We start from the raw sequence: 26,075 nt of genomic DNA, 5'->3' as shown, positions 1-26,075 counted from the left end.
AGAGGGAGGGGGGAACGCGGAGCTTAGCGGGCAACAGCCATGCAGCGCAGCGGGCTTCTCCTGGCGGCGCTCCTCGCCCTCCTGGCCCCCGTCAGAGGTGAGGAGGGTGGCGGCTGCCCAGCCGGGCTCGGTGAAGGGCTGCAGTTTGCCCTGCGTCCCCGGGGCGAGGGCTTTCCCCGGCGGCCGCTGCACGGGGGGCGGCGGGACGGAGGGAGAGCGGGCACTGCCTTTTCTTTCTTCTTATAGTTTTAACTAAGCGGAAAAGTATCCCTGAACTTTCCGCCCGGCTCCTCTGCGCGCAGTTATGCCTTGAGCGCTGCTCGGGAAGCCCGCTGCCTCACGGCGAGGCTCCGCTGCTGGGCCGGGCGGTGCCCGATTGCCCGCTGAGGAGCCGCTTCCATTTTAGGAAAGCGAGCGGATTTAGACGGGGAAACTTCGGTAACGGGGGTTTATTCATCATAAATCTGCCTTCTGCCACGTTAATAAGCGTATTTGGTGTTATGCTTTAGTGCTTTATTTGTTTGTTTTTACCAAGTTCTTCGTAAACTGCTTGGAAACCTACATCTCTCCATTTGATCCAGGTTTATAAATACCTGAGGTGTGGGAGCCTTAGTGGTGAGGCTGGTCTCTTTTCAGTAGTGTGTGGGGATAGGACTAGGGGTAATGGGATGAAAGTACAGCATAGGAAGTTCCGCACGAATGTGAGCAAGAACTTCTTTCCAGTGAGGGTGACGGAGCACTGGAACAGGCTGCCCAGGGAGGTGGTGGAGTCTCCTTCTCTGGAGATATTCAAGACCAGCCTGGATGCCTACCTGTGTGACGTGGTGTAGGGAGCCTGCTTTGGCAGGGGGGTTGGACTCGATGATCTCTGGAGATCCCTTCCAACCCCTACAATTCTGTGATTCTGTGATCTCTTTGCAGTGGGGTAGGAGGAAGGATGCCGGCCCTCAGCCTTAGCTGGGAGCTGTAGGCACGGCAGGATGCGAGAAGCGATTTGGCTTTAAGCCTGTTTGAATTGAGTTCTGCTGTTATGGCCTCACTGCGGTCTGAACTGCTGGATTAGCAGACCCGGACTGTGGAAAAATAGTACGGTTGTATATTAACTGGCTCTAAAACTTAGACTATTTACGCTGCTAACATTGAGATGCCGTCTTACTTCTTACTTGGAAAATCGGCTCTTCTGCAAACAGTCCTCATAGCCTTGGACTACAAGATAGTTTTGTGTGATGCCCGTCGGGTGCAGAAGTATTTGGAGTCACTCAGAAACAGCATTTTTGAATGCACTGCCTAGAAGTGTAGTACAAAAAGCAACTCTGGTGATTCTGTTTGGAGTGCTGAAGAAACTGCTATTGCACTTTTAAAAGATTGCTTCTAAAACTCAGATTATTGGAGTACTGCTCTATGCTGATAATATGAACCAAATAATTAGGTAATAGTCAGTTTGGGCACTCTTCCTTAAAGAAAATGCCTAAGAATTCAAGAATGCATTGGGAATGTTAGTCTGGGGAGGGTGGAGCTGTTCAGAGGAATTTCAGATTGCTGATGGTGCAATCTTAGATTAAAATAGAGGTGAAGCCTGAATTCTGTCCTTCTGATAATCTGAATTTCACTGTTGGTAGGCTGTCTGTAGTCTAAATGCACAGAACAGCCATAGCAAGTTAAGGATCCTGCTCTATGAGCTGTTCAGCTCTTGTGCAGCTTTGGACACGAGTTTCCCTTGTGCAGTTGGCTTCCATAAATCAGGCACACAAGCCTGTGGCCTTGGGAGTGAGAACTTGTATCGAGCCATCCATTTTAGGCACGTGAAAACCATCAGGGTTAAAACAATACTCAGTCTGTCATGAGTATTTGTGTGTGTTATTGAACAGTGATGAACTTTGAGCTTGCAGTTTTAACTTCACAGTTGGTATTTTCTTTTTCATTTTCCAAACATGAGTTCTGCAAGTCCAGTGGAGCTGGAATTGAACTATCATTAGGGCTGAATCCAGAGGAAAATCGAATAGGAGGTTTTATGTCATCACTTGATATCATCCTACAAGGACAGGCTGAGAGAGCTGAGGGCTGTTCAGCTTGCAGAAGAGAAGGCTCTGAGGTGACCTGATAGCTGCCTTTCAATATCAAAAGGGGAGCTATAAGAAAAGAAGGAAAGACATTAGCAGGGTCTACTGTGACAAGACAAAGGGGAAATGATTTTAAACTAAAAGGGGGTGAATTTAGGTTGGATTTAAGGAAGATGTTTTTCTACAGTAAGACTAGTGAGACATTGGAACAGGTTGCCCAGAGAAGTGGTGGATGTCCTATCTGGAAACATTCGTGGTCAGGCTGTTTAGGGCTCTGGGCAACCTTTCTGTATGTGTCGGTGTCCTTGTTCATTGCTGGGGGGTTGGGTTAGATGGCCTGTAGAGGTCCTTTCCAACTGAAATGATTCTTTATGGCCGATGTAGCAGTTTGTATCTGCTGAGAAGTGGGATCCTCCCATTTCTCTCCATCTGCATTTGATCTAGTGCCCATCTGAGTGGTACTGAGATGATTCAGCCTGATGAATCAGCAGAGGGCTAATCCCGTGCTTTGAGCCTGTTCTACACAGTGTTTGAGAGGAGTTTGGAGTCAGCATAAAGGAGTGGCAGGGCTGAACATTAAAGAGTGGAAACGAGATGGGAGGAGGGGAGCAGATCAGGAAGGAGACTTCCTGCTTTGGCTGGTTGTGAGTTATGAGATTGACTCTGCCATTTTAACTCTGCAAAACCACCGGATGAGCCTGGCATCTAATTTTAGGCATCTGCTTCTCAGACTGCACTGATGAGAAGTGTTAGGTAACAATTTATCTGTACAGTTTATGTAAAGATCACAGCACCTCAAGAGAATAAAATCCTTGCATGATGAGCAGTAGAAAACTGCTAGATCTTGCAAACAGACAGAAGATTCAGTTTCCCTTGTGTTTTGTCCTTGCTGAAGGACAAAAAGATGTTTTGGTGAGGACTTAAGACTCAAGTTTGTAAGCTTGAAGTGATTCTCTGGAGATATTCAAGACCCGCCTGGACGCCTACCTGTGTGACGTGGTGTAGGGAGCCTGCTTTGGCAGGGGGGTTGGACTCGATGATCTCTAGAGGACCCTTCCAACCACTACAATTCTGTGATTCTGTGATTCCTCATAAGAATTGAGTAGAGCTTGTTGGCTGAAGTTCCTTTGCTGCCAGAAGTGGTTGTGGTAGTGAACACTGGGTGGTGAGGAAAATGCTGGATTCCTATGTATCTCTGTTACAAGATCAGTAGCCTCAGGTGTGTTATAGGAAGATCCCTTCTTCCTAAGGCTGCTGTAATTGTAGGGCTGTGAGTGGAGGGAAGGAGTCGTGTCCTCTGAATTTCTTGTTGAGGCAAGTCAGTGTTGGGAAACATGGTTAGATGACGGTGTTCGGCGAGTAATCTTGTGGGTAGAGCTTTCATTTGGAGCAGGGATGTGGCACAAGAGCTGCTGAAGACTGATAATCTGCTTTGTGGGCTGTACAGTTGTGTGCCTTTTACATCTAATGAAAGGAGTAAATAAACTTTCAGTTAAGCATTTTTAGTAGGGGGGTTAGCATGCATACATGGCAGCGTGAACTTGGAAAGTACAGAAAGTACTATTCCGTGTTTCTGTTTCCTCTAATTTGAAATGGCTAAGAGCTTTTCACGTGTTGTTATTTGTATAAAATGGCCACTGCACTGCTACAGCAAAATGACATCACTGCAACAATCCTTAGTCGTTCTGTAGTTACAGTGGTTTAACTTGGCCAGAGCTAAATGTGACTCAGCCTGTTGCCATCCAGCCAAGACCAATTCCAATATCCTCCTGATGTTACTCTGCTGTGTGTGTGTGTAATGAGATCCATTGCACTTGAAAAAGAAAGAGCTAAAGCAGAGCCCTGTCTTGAACCTCTCACTGCTGTGAAGTTGTATTTCATCAAGCAACAGCTGTGTTATTGAAATGCTGTAATAATAGTAATCTTCATCGGTTAATATCAACTTGACAGGGGCAAACTTCATTCTTTTAGTCAAACTGCTTTTCCGAGTTCTGGCACAGCAGCCTACATTTATGAGTATAGTGAAAGTGCTTTGGGAGAATGTCATAAGCAAAGCAGCCTTGACTTGCTGTCAGTTAACATGAACTGAATTGTGGATTTGGATGTTGAGAAAAAGAATCAATCAAAGTCTTAAGCAGTTCCTCTTTCTGAGGTTCAGCTTTAAGCATAACAACTCTCCTCCCTGCTTTCCTTCTCTTAGATTTCCTGTTTTATGATGGCTGTACTCACTCCATCCTTGTTCCTTTGGTGAGGTGACAGGCATAGCAGAAGAACCATTTCTTCACTAGGAGAGTGGTTAGGCCCTGGAACAGGCTGCCCAGGGAGGTTGTGGATGCCCCGTCCTTGGAGGTGTTCAAGACCAGGTTGGACGGGGCCCTGGGCAACCTGATCTAGTAAATGTGTATGTTTGGTGGCCCTGCCAGGCAGGGGGGTTGGAACTACATGATCCTTGAGGTCCCTTCCAACCCGGGTCATTCTGTGATTCTGTGATGTGCCTAATGATTTCTTTCCTCTGCTTCTTGCTGGTTTGCCTCTGCTCCCCTGCCCCATTGTGGGTTGCCCACAGTCCCTCAGGCTGTCCCTGCCTTGGTGAGGGGGTCCATGGTTGCCAATCTTAAGGGATGTACCCCTTCTACGTGGTGCCCCTCCTGCCCAGAGCACATCTCCAGTTAATTCTAAATTCTTTTAACGTCATCACAACATTAATAGACATTTGTCACAAACTCTGGCCAGTACTTCATCAACGCGGATGAACTTGGTGGATGTGATTTTTCTGCAGGGCTGCTATGACAATATCATGCCTTTATCTTACCTAGCTCTGCAGCTTTGCGGTTCTCTTTCCTTGGAGCACAGTTTTAAACAAGCCATTGAACCATTTTCCTCACTGGATGCCAAGGGATTACGGTGAACGTGATAAACCCACTCTGCTCCACAGTCTTTCTCTCCTTTTTGGACCACTGTGGTTTTTCAAGTGACTGCTGGTATCTGATTCCAGCCCAGGCTGCATTCTGCGGTACCAGCAAGTCTGTGTTTATTTTTTCTAGCATATTGCCTACATTTTACTTTCTGAGTGGAAAAAACCTCAAGCAACTCGTTGCTAGCTTTGCTACGGTGAGAACACAGTACCTGCTGATGTTTGGAATGTAGATACACACATCAGCACCTTGTGTTGAAGTAGCTCTTTCTCTGTGCCGCTGTTATATTGCTTTTCATTCTGCTGCTGCTGAGGCAGGTTGCTGAGCCCCATAGCCCTGTTGGGAATCACAGAATCACAGAATTATCAAGGTTGGGAAAGACCTAGCAGATCATCTAGTCCAACCATTACCAATACTTCCCAGCTAAATCATATTCATCAACACAACATCCAGATGTTTCTTGAACACTCGCATGGTCGGTGACTCCACCACCTCCCTGGGCAGTGCATTCCAATGCCTGACTACCCTTTCTGAGAAGTAATACTTCCTAATGTCCAGCCTGAATCTCCCCTGGAGCAGCTTAACACCATTCCTTCTAGTTCTATCATCGATTACATGAGAGAAGAGGCCAACCCCCAGCTCACTACAACCTCCCTTCAGGAAGTTATAGAGAGCTATAAGGTCTCCCCCGAGCCTCCTCTTCTCCAGGATGAACAATCCTAGCTCCTTCAGCCCCTCCTCAATAAGGCCTGTGCTCCAGACCCCTCAGCAGCTTTGTAGCCCTCCTCTGAACACGTTCCAGGGCCTCAATGTCTTTCTTGTGTCTTGTGTCCTGAACACACAGCCAGCCCTGGAGCACCCCACCACAAAAGAGGGGTACCACAGCCACTGCAGCTCCTGCCTGATGTTCCTGGTTCCTGCACAAGGCTTGGGGCAGGATACCCATTTCTTAGCATTCTCCTTCTGGCTGGCAGGGGTTTTCATGGGTCCCCCAAGATTCTGCATTTCCCACCTGTTAACACGTCATTTAAATCTTCTCCACCATACGTAGTGGGCATAGCAATTCCATTTTAAACACCACCACTAATTCCCAATCTGGGAACTAAGGCGGAGGTCCCTGTGCTTCCTCCCAAAGTCACTTTTTTTTTGCAGGCTTTGGACCAATACTGCAAAAGCCACCAGTTAAAAGGTTGTGTATCTTGGTGTGATAAGCACCAATTTTAGTTTGTTTTTCCATTAAAAGAAAAAAAAAAAGAAGTCTTGTTTTCTTGATATGCCTGCAGTGCAAACTGGCCTGGAAAAGATTTCCCTGCTTGCTGCATGTTTTCCACGTGTTAAAACATAAAACTATTGCAATGAGACTACACACAGCTTTCTTTTGTTGCTTTTCTTGCTTGTTTATTCTCCACCTTTGATGTGACCGTTAAACTGATACTTCCAAGAGAGCAAATTAAGTGAAGTGAATGCACAGGGAAAGCTCACTTTTGTGACACCTGATGCAATCGTTGGACAAAGCAGACAGCGCTGGAGGAACACAAGTCCATCGATATAGAAACAAGAAGTTTCAGGGTGAGGGTTCAGGGAAGCCTATGGAGACAGCTTTTAGATAAAGTTATCTTTAACTTTATTTATTTATAACTTTGAAGTTATCTTTAACTTATCTTTTTATATAGTTCTTATTGCCCTAAGAACAGTTCTTCCATCTGCTCCCACTGTTTTCACACGGTAGTCTACAAAAGAGCATGTGTATAGGGCAGATTAAAGTCTGGCATGCACAAAGGCTCCCTGCAAGTGATAGGACTATTGTTAGAGGGTGACATAGAAGCATGAGTAAAGATGGTGAAAGTGTTTCCTTGGGTGGGGTATGGAAAATTCTTTATAAATGTTTTGCCTATATATATAGCGAAATAGATGTGCTTTCAGCAGATGCACTTGAACTGGAAATGCTCAGGATTTAATCTGAATGCGTTTCACATACTTCTACTGCATACATGAACACATCAAACCTACTGTGTCTCAAGAATGTAGCCTTGGTACGGAAGGGAAGATTTGTCGCACTTCTCTAGTAATGAAGGAACGGAAGTAAAAACCTTTTATTGACAGGAAACAGAAAGAAAACCTCATTTGAGAAAGAATTCAGCTCAGTGGCAACCAGCAAGCAAGGTGTGGCACATGATCTGACTAGTCTGTTTCATCTACCTGTTAGGCAACAAAACCTGGTCACGTTGACCTGTGTGCATGGCAGCCTTTCAGCAGTATTTTTGAGGAGTGATTTTGTGTACAAGAGGCTTATTTGAAGAAGAAAAACAAGCCTTCATTTCTTCATTCAGAGAAGCAGGTTGCTGTCACATCACATGTCTTGTGGCTGCAGCTACTTCTGCATGTTTCTATGCCAGTGCTGGTACTGTGCAAAGGAGTGCAAATCATGAAGGCCTGTCTTACTCAATTGTCATTTATTGCGGCTTTTTTTCAACTCGTTGTAAGTAAATATTTATAGGAAGGAAAGCGTCCCTGCTGTTATTGAAACACTTTGAGTGTAACTATAAGGGTTTTGTTTTAAATTCAGTTGCCTGGTGCCAGAAAGGGTTCAGTCTCAGAGCAGTGGATTACAATGTGAATTGAGTCACTGTGAATCATTGCACCGGGTCTGGTTTCCTGTGCCACTACTTTCCCCACAGGAAAACCAGATTGTAAAATGCAGTGTCTCTCGCTTCTTCCTTTCAGCAGAAGCTGTGGGAGCTATTTTTAAGTACATGGAGTTCCTGAAAAATCTCTTTGGTCATAGTTGAGCGTGCCAAGTGAAAAAGAGTCTATAAAAGCAAAGCAAAGTAGTTTTCTGTTCAGTTAATATTTCTGACTAGTATATGAAGTGTATTGAAATGGTATGAGTTCTTGTGAGAAAGGTAAAAGAGAATCAGGCTGTGAAATGAGTTGTCAGCTTACAGGTATCAGTTGAACTAAAACTACTTTCCTGCTTTACGGAGCCATAATTTGAATCAACTGCTGGAAATAGAGGAGTATTTCAGAATCACAGAATGACCCGGGTTGGAAGGGACCTCAAGGATCATGTAGTTCCAACCCCCCTGCCTGGCAGGGCCACCAAACATACACATTTACTAGATCAGGTTGCCCAGGGCCCCATCCAACCTGGTCTTGAACACCTCCAAGGACGGGGCATCCACAACCTCCCTGGGCAGCCTGTTCCAGGGCCTAACCACTCTCCTAGTGAAGAACTTCCCCCTAACATCCAACCTAAATCTTCCCTCCTTCAACTTGGATCCATTTCCCCGTGTCCTGCTATTGTCAGCCCTTCCGAAGAGTTTGCTCCCCTCCTGGGTGTAGGTTCCCTTCAGGTATTGAAAGGCTGCAATGAGGTCACCCCGCAACCTTCTCTTCTCCAGGCTGAACAGTATTCTTGTAGTTCTGTGTATGCTGTCAGTGTATATCAAGTAAATTTTATGTTAAAGGAAGAATTTCTAAATGGAAGGCCATGTTCTGTTCTGAAGGCTTATTATTTTTCCTTGATCATAGTGAGTAAAAGTAGAGATAAACCTGTAGTGATTAAATGGCACTAAGTTACTTGATGGAAGTTCTAGCTGATTTTCTGAGAATCATTATTTTTATTAAATTACACAGTACTGAAGAGTTAGCAGCTTTCCTGGATAAAATAATTGTGGCTTTTCCATTGCAGTTAGCTTATTTTTTTGGTGATAGTTGTGAGCTCAGTTATCTCTGTGAGGTTTCCATATTCACATACACAAGTATCAGCCTGGTATGTGTGTCCTCCCCAGCCCCACCATCTGCTGTGGTGACTGCTTATATCCATCAGTATGTGTATTGCTCCACAGCTTTCTAAGTTCACTTCTGGCTGCTTCCGATATGCCCTCTGTTCTGTAGCGCACATTTCAGAGGAGGAGACTTCAGAGACTTGAGTCTACTGTGGTGAGGTTAGTGACAAAAGCTGTTGAAGCTTTATGTGCTGAAATCATCAAGAAGTAAGATGATACCTTGGCTTCAGAAGAGGATTTTGGTTTATTTAGCTTAGAAAAAGACTAATAGTGATGCTGCTTAGCCAAGAGAGAATTCCAGAAGTGGCTGAAGGATAAGTGGTTGCCCTGTGCCTGTTTTGCTTGGTTTTGGTGAGATTTGAGTGCAGGGCTTTCCAAGACTGCTTCTGAGCTGCAGTCCCTCTGTGGTGTGTGTTTCAACAGAGGCAGTGATGGAGAGCAGAGGCACCCTAACCACATCCCTGAGCCTCCCTGTGATGATGACTGTGGCATCACCCACGGCCTAGGAAGAGGGGCAGTGAGGTTCTCCCTGCCCATCCCAGGGCTGGTAGGACTGGGCTGGATTTTCGAGGTGCTGTGCTAAGGCAAGGCAGGGCAGCATTGGCCCCGGGGATGAGGACCAGCTTGCTGCTTTGGGAGGCAAATTTGTGGGACTGGCATTGCCTATTAACTCTGAATTTGACAGGACTAGGGGTAATGGGATGAAAGTACAGCATAGGAAGTTCTGCACGAATGTGCGCAAGAACTTCTTTACAGTGAGGGTGACAGAGCACTGGAACAGGCTGCCCAGGGAGGTGGTGGAGTCTCCTTCTCTGGAGATATTCAAGACCCGCCTGGACGCCTACCTGTGTGATGTGGTGTAGGGAGCCTGCTTTGGCAGGGGGGTTGGACTCGATGATCTCTAGAGGTCCCTTCCAACCCCTACAATTCTGTGATTCTGTGATAGTTTGAGACATTTTATTAGAGCTCATAGGACCACGATGTTTGGCTCATCCTGCTCTAAACTTGAACAAACTTATCTTTTCAGAAATCAGATTTTATCACAGCTTATCTTTGGTATGTGCTGCAGATGCACAAAGTGCAAGCTGCTGAACGGCTCCAAAAGTTCTTAACTTGGTACAAGATCAAGCTTCTTGCTATTCGAAGCACTTCTGTAGTTTAGAGCTGTTATGGGAGAGAGTACTAAGAACTGAAGAGCAGTTATTAGAAGAAATTCTCACTCTACAGGTACAAGTACCAAGATGTAGATTGTAAATAATATAAGATGCTGCAGTATTTGATCAGCTGCCTGCAGCTTCTGTCTGCCAGTCACATTTTGCCTTAGTCTCTCAATTTACGTGGGAGGAAACTTAACATTTGATTTTTATAAAACCACACACTACTTCTAGTATTCTTTTTGTGTGCCTATTGAGGTCAAGTATTAGATGAAATAGCAATAAGCACAGTACATGATGTTTGGTCTCTTTTCAGTAATGTGTGGGGACAGAACTAGGGGTAATGGGATGAAAGTACAGCATAGGAAGTTCCGCACGAATGTGCACAAGAACTTCTTTACGGTGAGGGTGACGGAGCACTGGAACAGGCTGCCCAGGGAGGTGGTGGAGTCTCCTTCTCTGGAGATATTCAAGACCCACCTGGACACCTACCTGTGTGACGTGGTGTAGGGAGCCTGTTTTGGCAGGGGGGTTGGACTCGATGATCTCTAGAGGTCCCTTCCAACCCCTACAATTCTGTGATTCTGTGATTTGCCACCTTGAAGAGTAATCAGGCACTCCTGGAACCACAGGTCAGAAGAAATGAGCAAAAGTCAAATGAACATCTCCAATATATATAGATTCTGTGAATTGCAGGGCAACTCACTGGTACGTTTTTCTTGCTTGAGGTTTGTAGACACAATTTAGTCAACTAGAGCTGACCCCGTGTCACAGAACTGCAGGATGGCTGAGGCTGGAGGGTGCCTCTGGAGACAGTTGTTAAGATGCTGAATATTTGCTTTTATCTTTACTGCTCAATGGAATGTACTTGCAGGAGTTGTCTGACATCGTGTAACTTCTGTGCAGTTCTTTCACTCCTTTTCTGGATAAGCTGCTCAGCATTTGGCAGCACTGTTGTCATTGTGTTAGTTCTCTAGTTTCGCGGTGTACCCAGTTCTTCTGCATCACTTCTGCCTACTTACTGCTATTCATTCTGTATGTTTATTCCTACATCAAATCCTTCCTGGGAAACTGCTTACAGCCGATGTTCAGAGCACCGTTGTATTTTCATTGCTTCCTACTGCTTAAAGGGGCAACAAAAGTAGTCCAGTGCGCAAGAAGCTTTTAAATAGAGAAAATTCCCCAAACTGTGCTTTGAGATACAGGGTTTTCTTCCCCAGTGAGAGGCTTGTTTTATCACATTCTGTTAAAATAACTCAGAATACTACAGTTATTTAAGCAAATAGCATTAAGTCTAAATGTGGTTTTATAGGCTTTCACTTCTTCTTAATCTAAAGTAGTAAACTGTCCTTGAAGGGGGGAAGAAATAACTCAAAAAATTGAATACAGCTCAGATTAGTCTAAAAATCTATTTCTTAGCAGCCAGATCAGGAAAACAATTAGACTGTGTTACTATCCAACTTTTTAAATTGTATTTTCCAGGTTGGTTGGTGCAAATAAAGTAACTCTCAAGGAAGCAGCTTTTGGATGACATGTCTGTTCAGAAATTACACATGATATTTATTAGTCTTACACATCTGTTTGCAGCAGAGCCCTGACTGACTTTATCCCAGGCAGAGACGTTGTTGAAAACTCCAGATGTGCAGAAAGAAGACACTCCCTAAATGCAGAAGATCCTTTCCTTTTTTTTTGGTCTATTTTACAGCTGTTTTCTGTGCTCGGACCGTATTTATTTTAGGTAGGAGGGGGCTTTATTGTTCAGAACATAACTTTATGCAAAGCTGTTTTGTTTTCTATCACTCTGTGCATCTGGTGGAAACTAAACATGAAAAGCAGCGTTGGTAGAGGGATCCTTATAGGAGGGACTGGGTTTGAAAGCCAACCACGTGGGATTTAATTCCACGAGGCTTCAGGCAGAACTAATTATAAACTGCTGCCTGGCAATGGGAGTAAACGTCCCATCTGTGTTGCTGTTACACAGGGACGTTGCTGGGAACCTCTTGCCCTGGCTGAGAGCAGTGGTGCGTGTGTACAATCATTCCTCTGCCCACAGCAAGTGGTCTTTGTGTTCCGGATTCTCCATTCCAAATCTTGGAAGGCAGTTCTTGTAGTTATATTTGGAGAATAATGTCATTTTTCTTCCAGGTTTTCGTTTGTTTTTGATTCAGTTGCTTATCTGGGTTTTGCTCACTTATGGCATGTTGGAAAATAAGTGTCATAACTGAGCAGTGTGTCCTTTATAGTAGGTAACTAATGCTGGTGGGGCAAAACTTGAGTTGGAAACAAGCTTAAAAAGGCAATTATAAGAGTGGTAATGACTCTGCTCTTATTTTAACTGCTGCATAAACAAGGTTGCCTGTGTTGGTCTTCCTGTACTTTCTACAGCTTCTCTTACGATTAGGTGTAGGATATTTCTACTTCTTTTAAGTCCCCTGAGGAGAATGTGAGACAAGGGAGAGTAAAGTCCAGCTACCCAGTGGAAGCTGGGGAGGATGTGTTTAGTTTGGTTTCCTGAGTTTATGTACTTGTGGCTACCAGCCTTCCACCCACCAGAGATCCTGTCAAACCACATGCAGAAATTAGAGGCCTCGCTAATATGAACGTTTCGGCTGATTTCATGAAGAGGACTGGCTAGGCAGAAGGACAGAGCTGAATCCAGGCCACCTAAGGAGCAGCAGGTAGAACCCAGCGGTGGAACAGGAATGAGCTCCCTGCTGCCTCCAAGTCTGTGCCAGCCACAGAGTGCTGGCTCAGTGCTGGGGTGTGCACAGGGTAATAGGAGAGGAGGGGAGCTTCTGTCTTCTGGGACTGGGGAAGGAGAACACCGGCGTTTTTAGATAAACAACATTCCATCTGTCTGTTGCTCAAGAAAGTTTGTGGTGATTCATCGCAGCTCGCCTTTCTTGGTGTGTTGCCATGCATGTGACTCATGGAGGGAACTCCTTTGATTCAGAGCTGCTAATGCTGCATGAACAGATAATACTGTAACAGTAAATAACTGGGAGCACCGATGAGTCTTTGTGAATGACCCCTATTTTTGTAGCTGCTTGGCTGTTTTGAATTCCTTCTGGCTCATCAGCTTTCCAAAACTTGTGTTGTTCTGAAGTACTTTGTCTCATGTAAAGGTAAAGTATTTCACTTTTTGTTTTAAGTGCTGTTAGTCACTCCATCTGACATAACCTCTACCAGTTACTGGGAATGGCCTGATGAAGGAGCTGACTGATAGCGATTTGAACTGTGGGTGTGGATGGAAAATGGTGTGGACACTTCTGAGATGTTCTGGAATCTGCTCATGCCCTTGGGAGATAGAAATATCTGCTGTATGGTGCTAATTAGCTTTATTTGCATATATCTTTATTTTAGGCTAAGAGAAAGCTCATAAGCTCAGTTACTCTGGGTGCTGCTTAAACCTTTAAGGAGCACGGCACATTCATGCTGATTTTGTTTGCTCTTGGATACTACTACTACCTTCAATCTAATACTGTATCTTTATCTGCATTATATGTCATGGTTTCTTCCCTAATACCTGCTGAATTCCTGGTTCAGAAACTCTTCCTTTTCTAGCTGAGTATTTGAAATGTTATTTTAGTTGTTCCTACCCATAGTAAAACTGAGCGAGTATAGTCATAAAAGCAAGTGGTTTAAGAGATATGAAGGCCTCAAGTAATGGAGAAACAACCAGTCTTTGGAAATGAGACCACAGGCACTTTGGCTTACAGATTGTTGTAATGAGTTTTGTAAGTAAGATGTTGATGATTTTGCTATCATTATTGGGATAAATTATGTTTTTGAAGAGCCTGACATCTTGCTGGATGCTTGGAAAGTAGAGCTGTGGTTATAGAAAACCAACTAATTCTAGCCAGTGTTGAATGAGTTTTTCTTTATTAACCCTCAAGTTTCTTAATTGCTGTCTCAAAATGTGTCTTATTGTTGACAGTATCACTCTAAATTACTTCTCCATGAACATCATGTGCAAAAACAGTCCCTTAAAATAATGATGTCATTGTGTGCACACTCTTTTATATTGGTTTCCTCCTCTAGAGAGAAACTGCTGTGACTGGGACCATTTGCAGTTCTCAGACTAAGTTTTAAGGTGGTCCCAGTGAGAGAAATAGTTTCTTTTCTGCTTCAGCTGAAACCTCCACAGCATGAAAACACAAAGATGAATGTGCGTGTTTGCTCAGGTATTCTTCCTTGTGGGACTGGGACTGGAAAAATGTAGGCATTTGAGGAGAAAAACAAGCCAGAATTCAAGTTTGAGTAACTTAGAGACCATTCAATTCCAACCCCTTATCACAGGCAGGGCTACCACCGACCAGTTCAGGCTGCCCAGGGCTTGGCCTTGTTGAACCTAACTCTGTTCTTGTAGATCAACTTTTTGAACCTGCCTAGGTCTCTCTTGATGTTCTTCCCTTCTATGGTGGTGTCAACTGAGCCACTCAGATTAGTGTCATCTGCAGACTTACTGAGAGTGTACTTGATCCCATCATTTAAGTCACTGACAAAAATTATTAAAAAGCACTGGTCCAAAGATGGACCCTTGTGGGACAACACCACTTGTAACCAGCTCCACTCTGACACAGAGCCATCAACAACAACCCTCTGGTTATGACCATCCAAACAATTCTTTATCCAAATCTGGACTTAATATCTTTCCAGCTTAGAGATAAGGATGCATTGGCAGTGGTCTTGCACAAGTCCATTAAATCATAGAGTATCCCAAGTTTTAATGGACTCCTAAGGATCACCGAGTCCAACTCCCGGCTCCACGTGAGACTGCCCAAATATCAGACCATATGGCTGAGGGCCTTGTCCGTGTACTTGAACTCCAGCAGCTCAGTGCAGTGATCACTTCCCTGGGGAGCCTGATCCATGCCTGACCACACCCTGGTGATGAACAGCTCGACCCTTCCCTGACACAGCTCTTAGCAGTTCCTTCAGGTTCTATCACTGTCACAAGTCAGCAGAGATCAGAACCTCCTGCCTAGATCACAGGGTTGTATACATGCTGGAAAGCCACTTTGTTTCATGAATGTATTGAGGTAGTGTGTTCTGGGTGACTGGGTGAATAGCAGTCCTTGGGGCTAATCTTGAGAGGAAAACTATAGGGTTTATCTTGTCCTTACTGCTGTATAGGTACAGGCTTAAATTTGTCTTGTATGTCTCTTTGTAACAGTGTAGGAAATTCTATTTCAACTTTGTTTCTCTCTCACTTAACAGGTGTTACATTGAGGCCACCACCATCAGATTATGGTGAGTTCTCATTTCCATGTAATGCCTTTTACGGTCAAGTGTAGTTGTATGTAGCAGTTTGAGACCTTGAATTGTTTGGTTTAGTGGCTCATGGAGATTCGATGTTTCTATAAAAACAAAGTAATTCCCTAATGGCAAAAGAATTTCTGCATTTTGGAGTCTTTTGCTACCTGCTTTTACAAAGTTGCTCCATGAGTTCACAATCTTAAAAGCCCTTTGAGAAATTATTTTGTTGGTTTTCAGTCTGCATGTGTTGAGCTTGCTCATCTTGAGCGTGCTTACTTTGAGCTGGCCCATGGGTTATCCCATGACCTCCAAAATCAGCATTTTGCTGGGCAGATGATGCCTTGTAGCTCTGTGATGTACTTCTGTTGAATGGGCCTGCCATTATTTTCTTGGTGAAAACATTGCTAGGTGCATTTTGTGTAAAAAAATAAATTAGTGTGAAATTAGTTCAGTTTTCACACTGCACTTAAAATGTCTTTTCTTTCTTCATAGATGGTGGCTTTAACTTGGAAGATGCTCTTCAGCCTAGTAAGTATCAGGATTTTCTGGATACTGCTCAGAGGTATTTGGTGCAATGTCTGTCCGTCCTGTATTATCTAAATGTAAAAGGGACACTGAGTTGATTAAAGTAACAGACCTCACATTTCTTAGCCAAGTCCTACATGTTTCATTGCTGTGTGTTCACTAGATGGCACTAAGTCCATAAATAATTACTTACAGGAAGTAGCATTTAAATCTGAAGTAATCCATTCTAACATTCTTTGTCCATAGGTTCCAAGCCAGATCAACCTTCAAAGCCTAAAGACTCTGGTAAGGCTGCTGGCACAGATGCTTGAATCGTGATGTGTATTTACTGTCCCATTTAAACCTCTAATAATTATTCCTTTTTAATAGGCTGCAATTCATGTGAGCTGTTGGTTGGGATAAACGCTGAGAAGTGAGGAAAAATTGCCTTGCAAATAAGCTTTGCAACATTCTTGAGATTCTATAACAAACCTGTTGAGTCAGTTTCCTTTCACACACCTGGTAAAAGAAGCATCTAGTTAGGCAGATAATGTCTGGTAGCATTTGAGGAACCATCACTAGACCTGCTGCAGTACAGCCAGCTTAGCTAACCAGCTTTGAAGTTTTCTCCCTGCTCAAGCAGTCTGTTTCCAAACACTGACATTTTGAAAACAGAGGTGGCTAGTTGAGAAACAGTTGTGTGAGTGAATCAGTTGGTTAAGGTAGATGAAGAGAGAGGATCCTTTGTAGAGTTGGAAGCCTAAGTTGGGGTCTTAGAACTGTGCTCTGAATGGGCCAGCCTCTTTATGTTGAGAATGCAGAGAGCCTAAGGACACCTGATCTGATTTGTCCTAGAGCCAGGAAGAGACTGATCTGGCACTTTTAAAAGAGGAAACAGTAGAATAATCTGTATCTAGTAGAAAAAAAACTGAAATTTGGTGTTTGAAAATCAGATTTAAAAATTGAAATGCTGCATAAGACTTAGTGAACTTTGCTGTGTATATTCAGGCATAAGAAAGTCTGACATACAGACAGATGTAATAGAAGCACTATTAATTTCATTAACTCAGAGTACAGTGTTTAACATAAAACAACAGTGTGAGGTAACATTAAAAAAAAAACAACAAACCAACATGATATAGAGATGATTGATACTGTTTTATAAGTTGAGTAGTCTTTCAAGGCCACTATATGCTCTGCTCTTGGTCTCTTCACAGTAGTAAGTTTGGTTACTTTATTCTGTCCCAGGCCATTTCAGAGTTACTGTATTATAGACTGCATTTGATCTTTTAACCTCTCTTTGTTTTTTCCCCTGTATATATTTTTTGTGTGCAGATAACCCCAGGCCAGCTACACCTGAAAAACCTAGACAATCTGGTAAGGCTTCTAGTGTAAGCACCTAAATCACGATGTGTCTTTACTATCCCAGTTAAACTTCTAATAATTATTCCTTTCTAATTAGCTGCACAGTATGTCAGATGACACTGAGAACTGAGGGAAAATTACCTTGCAAATAAGCTTTGCAGCAGTCTTGAAATTCCATAACAAACTTGTTGAGTCACTTTCCTTACAACTTTAAAGGAGGGGACAGAGTGTGCGTGTTGTGAAGAGTTCTTGCTTGGAATGTGTTCCCTGGTTCATGCTCCTTCTACTGCCTGGTAGACAACATATGTTTGAGTGCAGGTCACATGTGCCTCAGTAGAGTTGTTCTGCTGCCCAAACAGAAGTAGCCTACAGAGGTTCTTGCTTGTTTAGTAGGTAGTACCTGCTGTAACATCTGATCTTGGACTCAGGCCTTTCTCATTTACTCAGTGTATATACATCTATATACATATATGTATAGTGCTCAGCCAATGGGACCTAAGACTGAGAGGGCTTTTGGAATGTGAACATATAATCATGACCCTGAGCCTAGAACCCCCATAGATTCTAACTGAATCAACTGCAGAATATTTGCATGTCAGTATGTGCCTTGAAGTGTCTTTTCACTGAACTTAGAACTATGTGTTCTAATAATAATAATGTTTTTACTTTTTATAGGCAGCTTTGATGATTCAGATCTATTTGATGGTGGTTTACCAAGTGAAGGAGGTGGAGGTGGTGGCAGCAGTGGTAGCAATGGTAAGATAGTAGTTTCTGCTTCCTACTGATCCCATGGATACCTGAGCTTTTGATAAAAGCTTACTTGCAAGCTGGTTAACATAGTCTAATTTTTAACAACTCTGATTCTAGTATCTGAAACATGACAAGATATCCTTTAGTTCAAAGCCAACGTGTTCTGCCTTTAGCAAAAAATATCAGGTAACTAAGAGGTGAAATCAGCCTTCAGGGATTTTTACTGTTACATTCAGATTGATAGGTTTTAAAACTGAGATGTGAATATGGCATTTGTTTCAGAATTCATCATGAATATGGTTTTTAAAGGCATCCAGGTATTTGATTGATGTTTTTTTTGTTGGTTTTTTTTTAAGATCTTCTGTGAAGTACTCTCAGTTTGTTTCAGTATCTTTAGTATCTTATGGTAAAGAGCCCAAGAGTGGGTTACAAGATGGTCTTTGAGATGCGTTCTCAGATTTCACCCCTTCCACATGAATTGATCCTTAGACTTCCAAATGATGCAGGGTATATCTACACTGCATGATATGTAACCACCTTTATAGCTTACAAGTATTGCTCTAAATTTTCTTCTGTTCATAATTGTTGGGGTGCATCTGAGTATAGAGATGGTCGTGGGGAGCAAGTCACAATATCGGTCATCATTAGTGTGTGGTAGTCAGCCCTGTGTGCATTACTGCAATTTCATTACTTCCTGGTCAGTGTTAGTTTGAATAACTTGATGTAGATTTGACATGTAGCAGGTTTCTAACAAAGTTATCTTAGTGGGTACTGAGAGTAATTTTGGGGAAGCTTTCACCTTCCAAGGTTCCTTTGGAACAGTAACTTAAAAATCGATGGTTATAATATCAACCATTGGGACATGTACAGCGTTTTCATCAGCGTGAGTTTCTGTTTCAGAGTGCTGCAAGTTTTATAAATTTTATAGTGACAGATCAGGGTAGTATTTACAGAACTTTAATCTTTTTTGCTAAGAGAGTAGCAAAGCTACTTAGTAAATGAGGCTGAGATTTGAGAAATGATAATACATTTTAAGCCTAACCTAGAATTATGCGATGTTCCTCTCCACTGAGTATTCTCCTGTGGTGGAAGGCAAGTTAATGAAGTTGGCCTTCACAGATGTGCTGTGCTCATTTTTGTAGAAGCACTGAGTGCCAAATCCTGGAGTTAATGTTACAGTGACTTGTACTTTGAAAAAAGAACATTTGAAAGCCAGAGAGCTTAATATTATATGGACATGATTATCTATGCTATATAGATGTATAATAATTTGTTCATCAGCAAATGGCTTGTCATTTTCCTTGACTAACTGGCCAAAAAAAAAAAAAAAAGTAATACCACTGTTCTTAAGACGTGTAAAAACTAAACCTTCTCTTCATTCTTGTAGGAGAAAGGGACTCAGTTACAAACAAGGGTGGAGATGGTGAGGGTAAGTGCAATAGTTTCAGTGCATGGTGTCTGTATGTCTGAAACATGTTTCTGGCTTTTCTTTTGTTGCTAATATTCCACTAGAATGCTTCTTATTAACAGAGGGCTTCAGCTTCAAAACATAGAATCTAGAACTCTTACCTTTGAGCTTTTCTTTTATAAATCTTTGAAAACTCTTTAGGAAATGATTCAGTGTCTCAGCAATGCTGGTGCTATGACTGTGTTCATGTAACTCAGGTTTGGTCATGAAAGGGAAGCCTTTTTAAAATAGCAGAACTTAAACCACATATACTCAAGTGTCTTAACGGTAGACACTACTGAGAAATTAATGGCTATAAAATTAAAAGATTTACTTTTTATTACTCGCAAAGATATAAAAAGTTGATTAATACAGTTTCATGTTACAGTTTCATGTTTATTGGATTTTAGAAGTGTTCACAGGCTTAGACAATACAAGTTTGACATCGCTTTTGTGACGTATTCGCTAATTAACCCGACTTATCCTGGGACCTCGACTGTCCGGGGGAGAGACACAAACATGGATGCCATGAAGTCTTATCTCAATTTATTGCTGCATCACACTCCTTATATACCATCTAAATCCCGTGCAGACGTGTACACCCGCTACGCAAAACCCGATGCACGCGAGAGAATCTGTACACACACCTACCTAAACCCCCCGCCTACCAACTCTTAACCTACAGGCCTAACTCAGCTATTCTAGAATACTCCATCTATTCAGAACTACTGTATGCACTCATAAATCCTTGCAAAGACAACTTAGTACCCCAACAACTTTTGATGCTAAAATAGTGTCTGCAAAACCTTTTTTTTTTTTTTTTCCAGCTTCTCAGGGAGCAATAGCTGGAATTGTAAGTGCCGTGGCTGCCACTGCAATTGGAGCAGTATCTAGTTTCATTGCTTACCAGAAGAAGAAACTCTGTTTCAAACAAAGCGGTAAGAATTCTAAATTATTTTGTTTTCACCTTTTATAGAGTTGCTTTTCTGTATTTAATATGGGAGCTAGAATTTTTACTTTACGCATCAGGTAGTTTTAACAATGCAGTGGATTCATATTGACTAGGTGCTACCTCTTCTATCCAAGACAGGGATTCTCTATTATGCTGTGCCCAAAACTTAGACTTTCAAAAGCAGACAGGCTTAAGTTTCTGTTTTCCTTGAAATAAACTACCTCCTGCTAAAGAGTGAGCAGGAGTGAGTACAAAAAACAATTATTTAAAGAAAACTGAGTGAAGGCTGGAGATTACAGACCACAGTGCTGGAAAATACACGATCATTTCTATCTTTGTAAGTCTCGCATTTGTATCTTCACAAGATGCTTGCCTCTGTATTGGGTTTTTGACATCTACCTGGGTATTTTTCCCCAGATGATCTTTCTTCTGTGGTGATTCGTTCCTTTTCACCTGAGTGGTATGGAACTTGTATCAGAGAACTTGGGGAGTGCTTTAGGTGATAGGTGGGACAGCAGCTTTGTTTCTGTCTTTCTAGTCTATCTGGTCTCTCTACTCAAGTCTATCATTGGTGAAGGCAGATAATAATACATCAGTCCAACCAGGCACGGCTATGTTTGAATTTGGGAAATTTCAGAGCTGAGCATATATTTTTTTTTTCCCAGCAGATGAAGAGAATGTGAATATGGACAGCCATAGAGGAGCGCAATCTGAGCCACCTGGTAAGAGGAGATTCTAGAAACCACTGTTTCGAATGTCTACTGAAAATACTTGTTGTCCAAATATGCTGTTATTTAACAACATATATATTAGAATGTATGTTAACTTAGTGTACTAATCTTAAATTGTTTCTCGCATTTTAGTTCAGCGCACGCTTCTGGAGAACTAAGAGAAACGATGGTGACCATTGAAACTGGATAGAGAGCCTGCATTCTGCCTGGGGGAAAAAAAAAAAAAAGAAAAAAAAAGAAAAAGGAGAAAAAAAAAAGAAGGAAACAAAAAAGTATAACGTAAACAGCAGAGACTGTAACTGTGTGAGACAACACAGTCCATGACGTTTGAAACATTTTTGAGTGTGACTTAGACCCGAGTGCTTCTGTACGGTTAGCCCTGTGAAGCAGTGTTTCACACCAATATACGGCCTTAATGATAGGAGATGTTCTTACCTTTACTCCTATGACAAATGTGTGTGCCTCAAGTACATTCAGTATGTTTAACTTTTTCTTACCTCTCCAAAAAAAATACAAGAAGTTTATGTTTTGTTATGCCATTGCTTTTAGGCAGTTCAAAGGTTTTGTTTTGTTTTAATATCCTGTATAGAGTGAATGTACTGACCAAACAACTTGGGATCTGATGCAGGCACCTGGAAGCAAAGCAAATGAAATAGCTCACTGTTTCTGGGTGATAATGGATCTTGATGTGGGTGCTGCTGATACAGTCTGTGTAGCTGCCTTGGTCAGCCACCAAAAAGATAAAAAATTCAGAGGTGTTTTTGTATATTTTTCATTATGTCTGTCTGGTACAGATTCTGAAAAACAAAGTAGTGCATACAGACCCTTGGTCCTCTCAGGCTCTTCTTGCATAGCAGCTGCTAAGCTGGTCAGATGTGGGAAAGCCTGATGTACAAACCAGAGCCACGGCTGTATTTTGTACAACTTGTAAGACTGATTGTCTGAATTGTTAATGAAGTGCTGGAGAGTGGGGATTAACATCACCAGGATCACAAAACCAAAAACATGAGAGAAAATAACGTGTTACTTTGAATTCAGAAGGCTCATAATACACCCTTAGAAGATGAAAACTGTACTGCAGTTAATAAATACAGACTAACAAGACTGACCAGAGCAACCCTGCCTCACTCCACAAGCATCCACTAAACATACATGTGAAGAATGCTTTTGGATCTGTGAAGGATTGCAAATGCAATGAAAGGCAATGATTGCATTCTCAGCTGAAAGCACTTGTGAGGTTTGCTGTAGCTTCTGGAAGCTACCAGGAGTTTTCAAAGATCCATGCAAGCATAGGAAACTGTGCACTTCCTAACAGTTAAAGGACTAAGTCTGGAATAATAACCAGTTCAGGCTGGAAGGAATAGTCCGACTAGTTCTGTTGGCTTTTATTCTAAACGATTCTAGTTTTCATGCAGTTTTGCAATATTTGTCTTACTAACGTGCCTCAGCCACCTGACAGTTCTACAGAAAGAGGGTATTTTGTGCAACGTTGTAGAAGTCGTCATAAATTTGGATATTAAACATGCACATCTACGCATTCAAATACGAATGTATGCCAATGATAATTCATTTAAGAATGTATTGTACTTATTTCTTAGCCTGCAACAAAGCTTTACACAGATTTTAGCGTTTTGTCATGGTGGCATTAATTTGTAAACTTCCTTTTTGGCCCACTTGTGCTTTTGACAGAAAAGTGCTAAAACTTCTAAGTGTTTTCAAGGGTGGGAGAGCAATTTATATGTAAACATCTGATCTATGTAAATAAAAGAAATTAAATGTACAGCTTATCTGCATGAAGAAACATATCAGTGCCAAATTTAGAGGAGACAGAAATACATTGGTGTCTATTAAGAACAGAATGAAGGGGACGTTCAAACTTGCTTTTGGTAACTAGACTCTTGAATTCTTTTCCAGCTTTTGCAAGCCATAAAAATACTTACTAAACCCTCCTGTCATCATTGTGATTTTTCTTAAAATAAATAATTTAAAAAAAAAATAAGCATTTTCATTTTTAGTAGTCCTAGAAATGCAACATTTTGGTTTTCTGCCACAGAAGCAGAATTCAAAGGGGGTTTCTGTTAGTTATGTCTGGATAAAAGGTAGCATTTTGCTTAGTTTTCAGCTATCAGGCTATTAACTGATACACCTCTATGTGCCTTACTACCCACTGAAGTTTTGGTATTTGTGGTGGGGTAGCTGAGTTGCTCTTGCATTATAACTAAATCATAGAATCACAAAATGGGTGGGTTGGAAGGGACCACTAAGATCTCCCTCTTCCAATATCTGAATCCATTAGTTCTCTCACCCCTTGGGTCAAGAAACATCAAGTAACATTTTTTTTTTCACCATTTTGAGGTGATTTATGGTCATCTCCTACTGAGCAGTTGCTGCCTATTGTGACCATGTGGGATGATCATAGTATCATCATAGTCTCGTGTGGGTTGGAAAGGACCTTAGAGATCATTGAGTGTAACCCCCCCGGGATTCGAGCCTCTGTGTAGCAGAGCGGAACTTCTACCACTTGCGCCACGGGGGATTCGAACCCAGGGCAATCTACAGATCCTATTTTGGGAACTCATGTTCCAGTTTCCATATAGGTCTCAATTTGCCTGTGCAGTGGGATGAAAAAAAAAACGTTCAGGCCCAAACTGGTAGTTTCAGTCCTGCTGAGGCACCTTTACCATTAAACTGGGAATGGGAAAATGGAGTGCTCTATTTTTCCTATTGCGCATCTCTGAGTTCTGTTTTTTCTCCAGTCTGCCTCCTTGGAGGTGGGAAACAGCATCACTCCTACAGTTGTTAAAATTATCTGCAGTGATAGGAGAAAAAAGCGCTAAGCAGGACTATTTTGTCCTAGAACATCATATTATTACTTTGGCTCCTACAAAAGAACTGAGCTTGTAGACTAGTTCACCCTAACAGTAAAAGGACTGCTTAAAAATGTTCTGACACTTTTCATATTTGATATCCATTTCAATTACTTCTCCAAACTTATCCAAAAGAATCATCAAATCATAGAAATGAAAACAAGCAATTCTTAAAAATGAGATCTGGAAGCTTTTTGCTGTAGTTCTTATTCATATTCATTTCCAAATCTTTGCCAAATTTTGAATGCCAAAGAAAACTCATTAATACACTTGGCTTTCAGTGTATATTGGACTAATTTGCCCTCTCAGTTATGTATTTCCGCAGTTTTCTGTTAATTGCAGGTCACCTTCCAAGCTGGTTTATCTGAGTTTTTTCCTCCTTTCTTCTACAGATTTCACTTATCTAGGTTCTGAAACACATCCCAACCTTTCCATAAACTGAAATGTTTATCTTCTTTTTGCTCTTTTCTCTTAGGCAGATAGAAGGGAAACTTGAAAAAAGGTGAAGAGCTGACTAGGATTAGGAGAAGGAATGGAGTAAAAACACTTACCCTTACGCATTTAGAGTATTTTAAGAACTTCAAGGATGAAATATCAAAATGGATGTTTCTCCACCTTCAGTGATAAAACACTGAAATTCTAGTTAGGATGTAGGAATCATATTATCCTATTGCCAAATTATATCCCTGATTCACTTGTTTATTTGGCTTCCATTTAGATGACTGTCTATGATAACCAGATGTTTCAAGATTTTAATTAAAATATTCTGTTTTTATGATAAACAATACTGTAAGCTTTCCTGAGTAGTTCTAGTTTATAATCTGATTCTTTCATCTCTGAAAGACTCATACAGTTGGTTGTCTGTGCCGAAGAGAGTAATGTCTAACCTCTCTCCACAGGAAGGATGAGGTTAAAACCGGAGAGTTGTGATTGTCCTCTTGTTCTCCTGTAGTTTGTCTCATCTCAAAGAGGCCCGATGTACTAAAAGCAATTAGTGTAGAGAATTGACAGACAAACTGTCTCCGTTTCTCCACCTATTTGCTATTTTTTAAATGTACGGGGCCTTTCTCAGAGTGATAAAGCAACAATCTAAGATCAGATAAAAAGCCCTGTATTTGTGCTTAATATGCAATACTTACGACCTTGGGCAAGCTATCGCGCATCTATTTGGCAGAGAGAGTTTAGCAAGTCCTACAGGGCCTGAGGAACAGAATTTGTATAAATATTTGGGGCCTTCTTACTCCAGTGGTAGGTCCACTCCATTAGTGTGCCCTCGGGCCTTTTTGTTATCGCTTTTATTTAGCTTGATGAAGTAGTAGCTGGCTTTGGAAGAACTAGACAAGAGACATATCATCTTCAAATTAAACTTAATAATCTCAGTATCCAAAGAAAGTATCTGGAAGAACTAGCATCAGCAAACAGGTGACATAGAGTATTCTGCAAAGACTCGCTGTCAAGAACAGCTGCTTTGAAGTAAAGCTACTGAAGTCTGTGAGGTGCTTGGACTTGCCTGGGACTAGTATACAGCCTTGCTATCTTTTCTGTTCCTTCAGGCAAATTCATCGCTGATATGAAGATTAGCGCACATGCCTGGTTTGTGTGTGTGTGTGTTCTGGAAAAAACCAGTCCTGTGGAGATGCTTGTGTCATGCTCTGATCCTTGTTTTAAGCGACTGACAGAGTTCCCTTTTTAACCTTTCAGTCCTTAACTCTTCTGAGATCCAGCAACAGGCCCGTCAGGAGAGCAATACATAAACTATGATTCCATACTTCAGAAATGCACCTGGAGGCCAGCCTTTGCTCCTCACCGGGTGGGAACATTCGGCAACACCAAGAGTGTACAGATATTCTATTAGCAGTAGCAAAGCCCTGAGTGCATTTGCTGCCATAGTCGAAGCATTGCTGATGAAAATGCCTGCAGTTTACACCCCAACGAAAGGGAGCACTCACCAGTCTCCATGTTGGCGCTGTGAGCCAGTAAGATGATGGCAATCCAGTTCAGCAGGCAAATGAACTGGCATACATTTACCACAGAGAGACTGTGGCAAGCTGTGTTTTAACATATGTAATTAACTGTGATTTTAATATAAGCTCATGCATGTATACATGATTTCTGTTCTTCTTCCAAAGCTTTTTTTCCCCTCTTGTTTGGACTTTGGCACAGCGCTAATTTCAGAATATACATGGATATTTCTATTTAGAAAGTACATTTAGATCAGTGGAAAAAATTGAGACAGGCATATTTACTTCTTGACTACAAGCATCCACCTGGGACCTGGCCATG

The 26,075-nt window shown here is 42.0% G+C and overlaps 1 protein-coding gene across 2 annotated transcripts; it reads left to right on the top strand.

The window, feature by feature from the left end:
• Positions 1-22,869, top strand: LOC107305942 (CD99 molecule (Xg blood group)). Of its 2 annotated transcripts, none has more exons than XM_015848659.3 (10): positions 1-97; positions 15,138-15,170; positions 15,669-15,704; positions 15,948-15,986; positions 17,016-17,057; positions 17,721-17,801; positions 19,183-19,224; positions 20,070-20,180; positions 20,863-20,916; positions 21,058-22,869. In XM_015848659.3, the coding sequence occupies exons 1-10, from the start codon at positions 40-42 to the stop codon at positions 21,081-21,083; spliced, it is 522 nt and encodes a 173-aa protein (XP_015704145.1). In that variant the 5' UTR covers positions 1-39; the 3' UTR covers positions 21,084-22,869. The 2 variants fall into 2 exon arrangements, with proteins under 2 accessions (XP_015704145.1, XP_015704137.1); XM_015848651.3 differs by having other exon boundaries at positions 20,860-20,916.
• Positions 22,870-26,075: the final 3,206 nt, after the last annotated feature.

The sequence above is a fragment of the Coturnix japonica genome, chromosome 1 (assembly GCF_054131305.1).
Source record: "Coturnix japonica strain WE chromosome 1, WE-NBRP24, whole genome shotgun sequence".
In the NCBI taxonomy this organism is placed as follows: Eukaryota; Metazoa; Chordata; class Aves; order Galliformes; family Phasianidae; genus Coturnix; species Coturnix japonica.
Note: the sequence above shows the minus strand (reverse complement) of the source record. Positions and strands in the feature narration are given on the sequence as shown.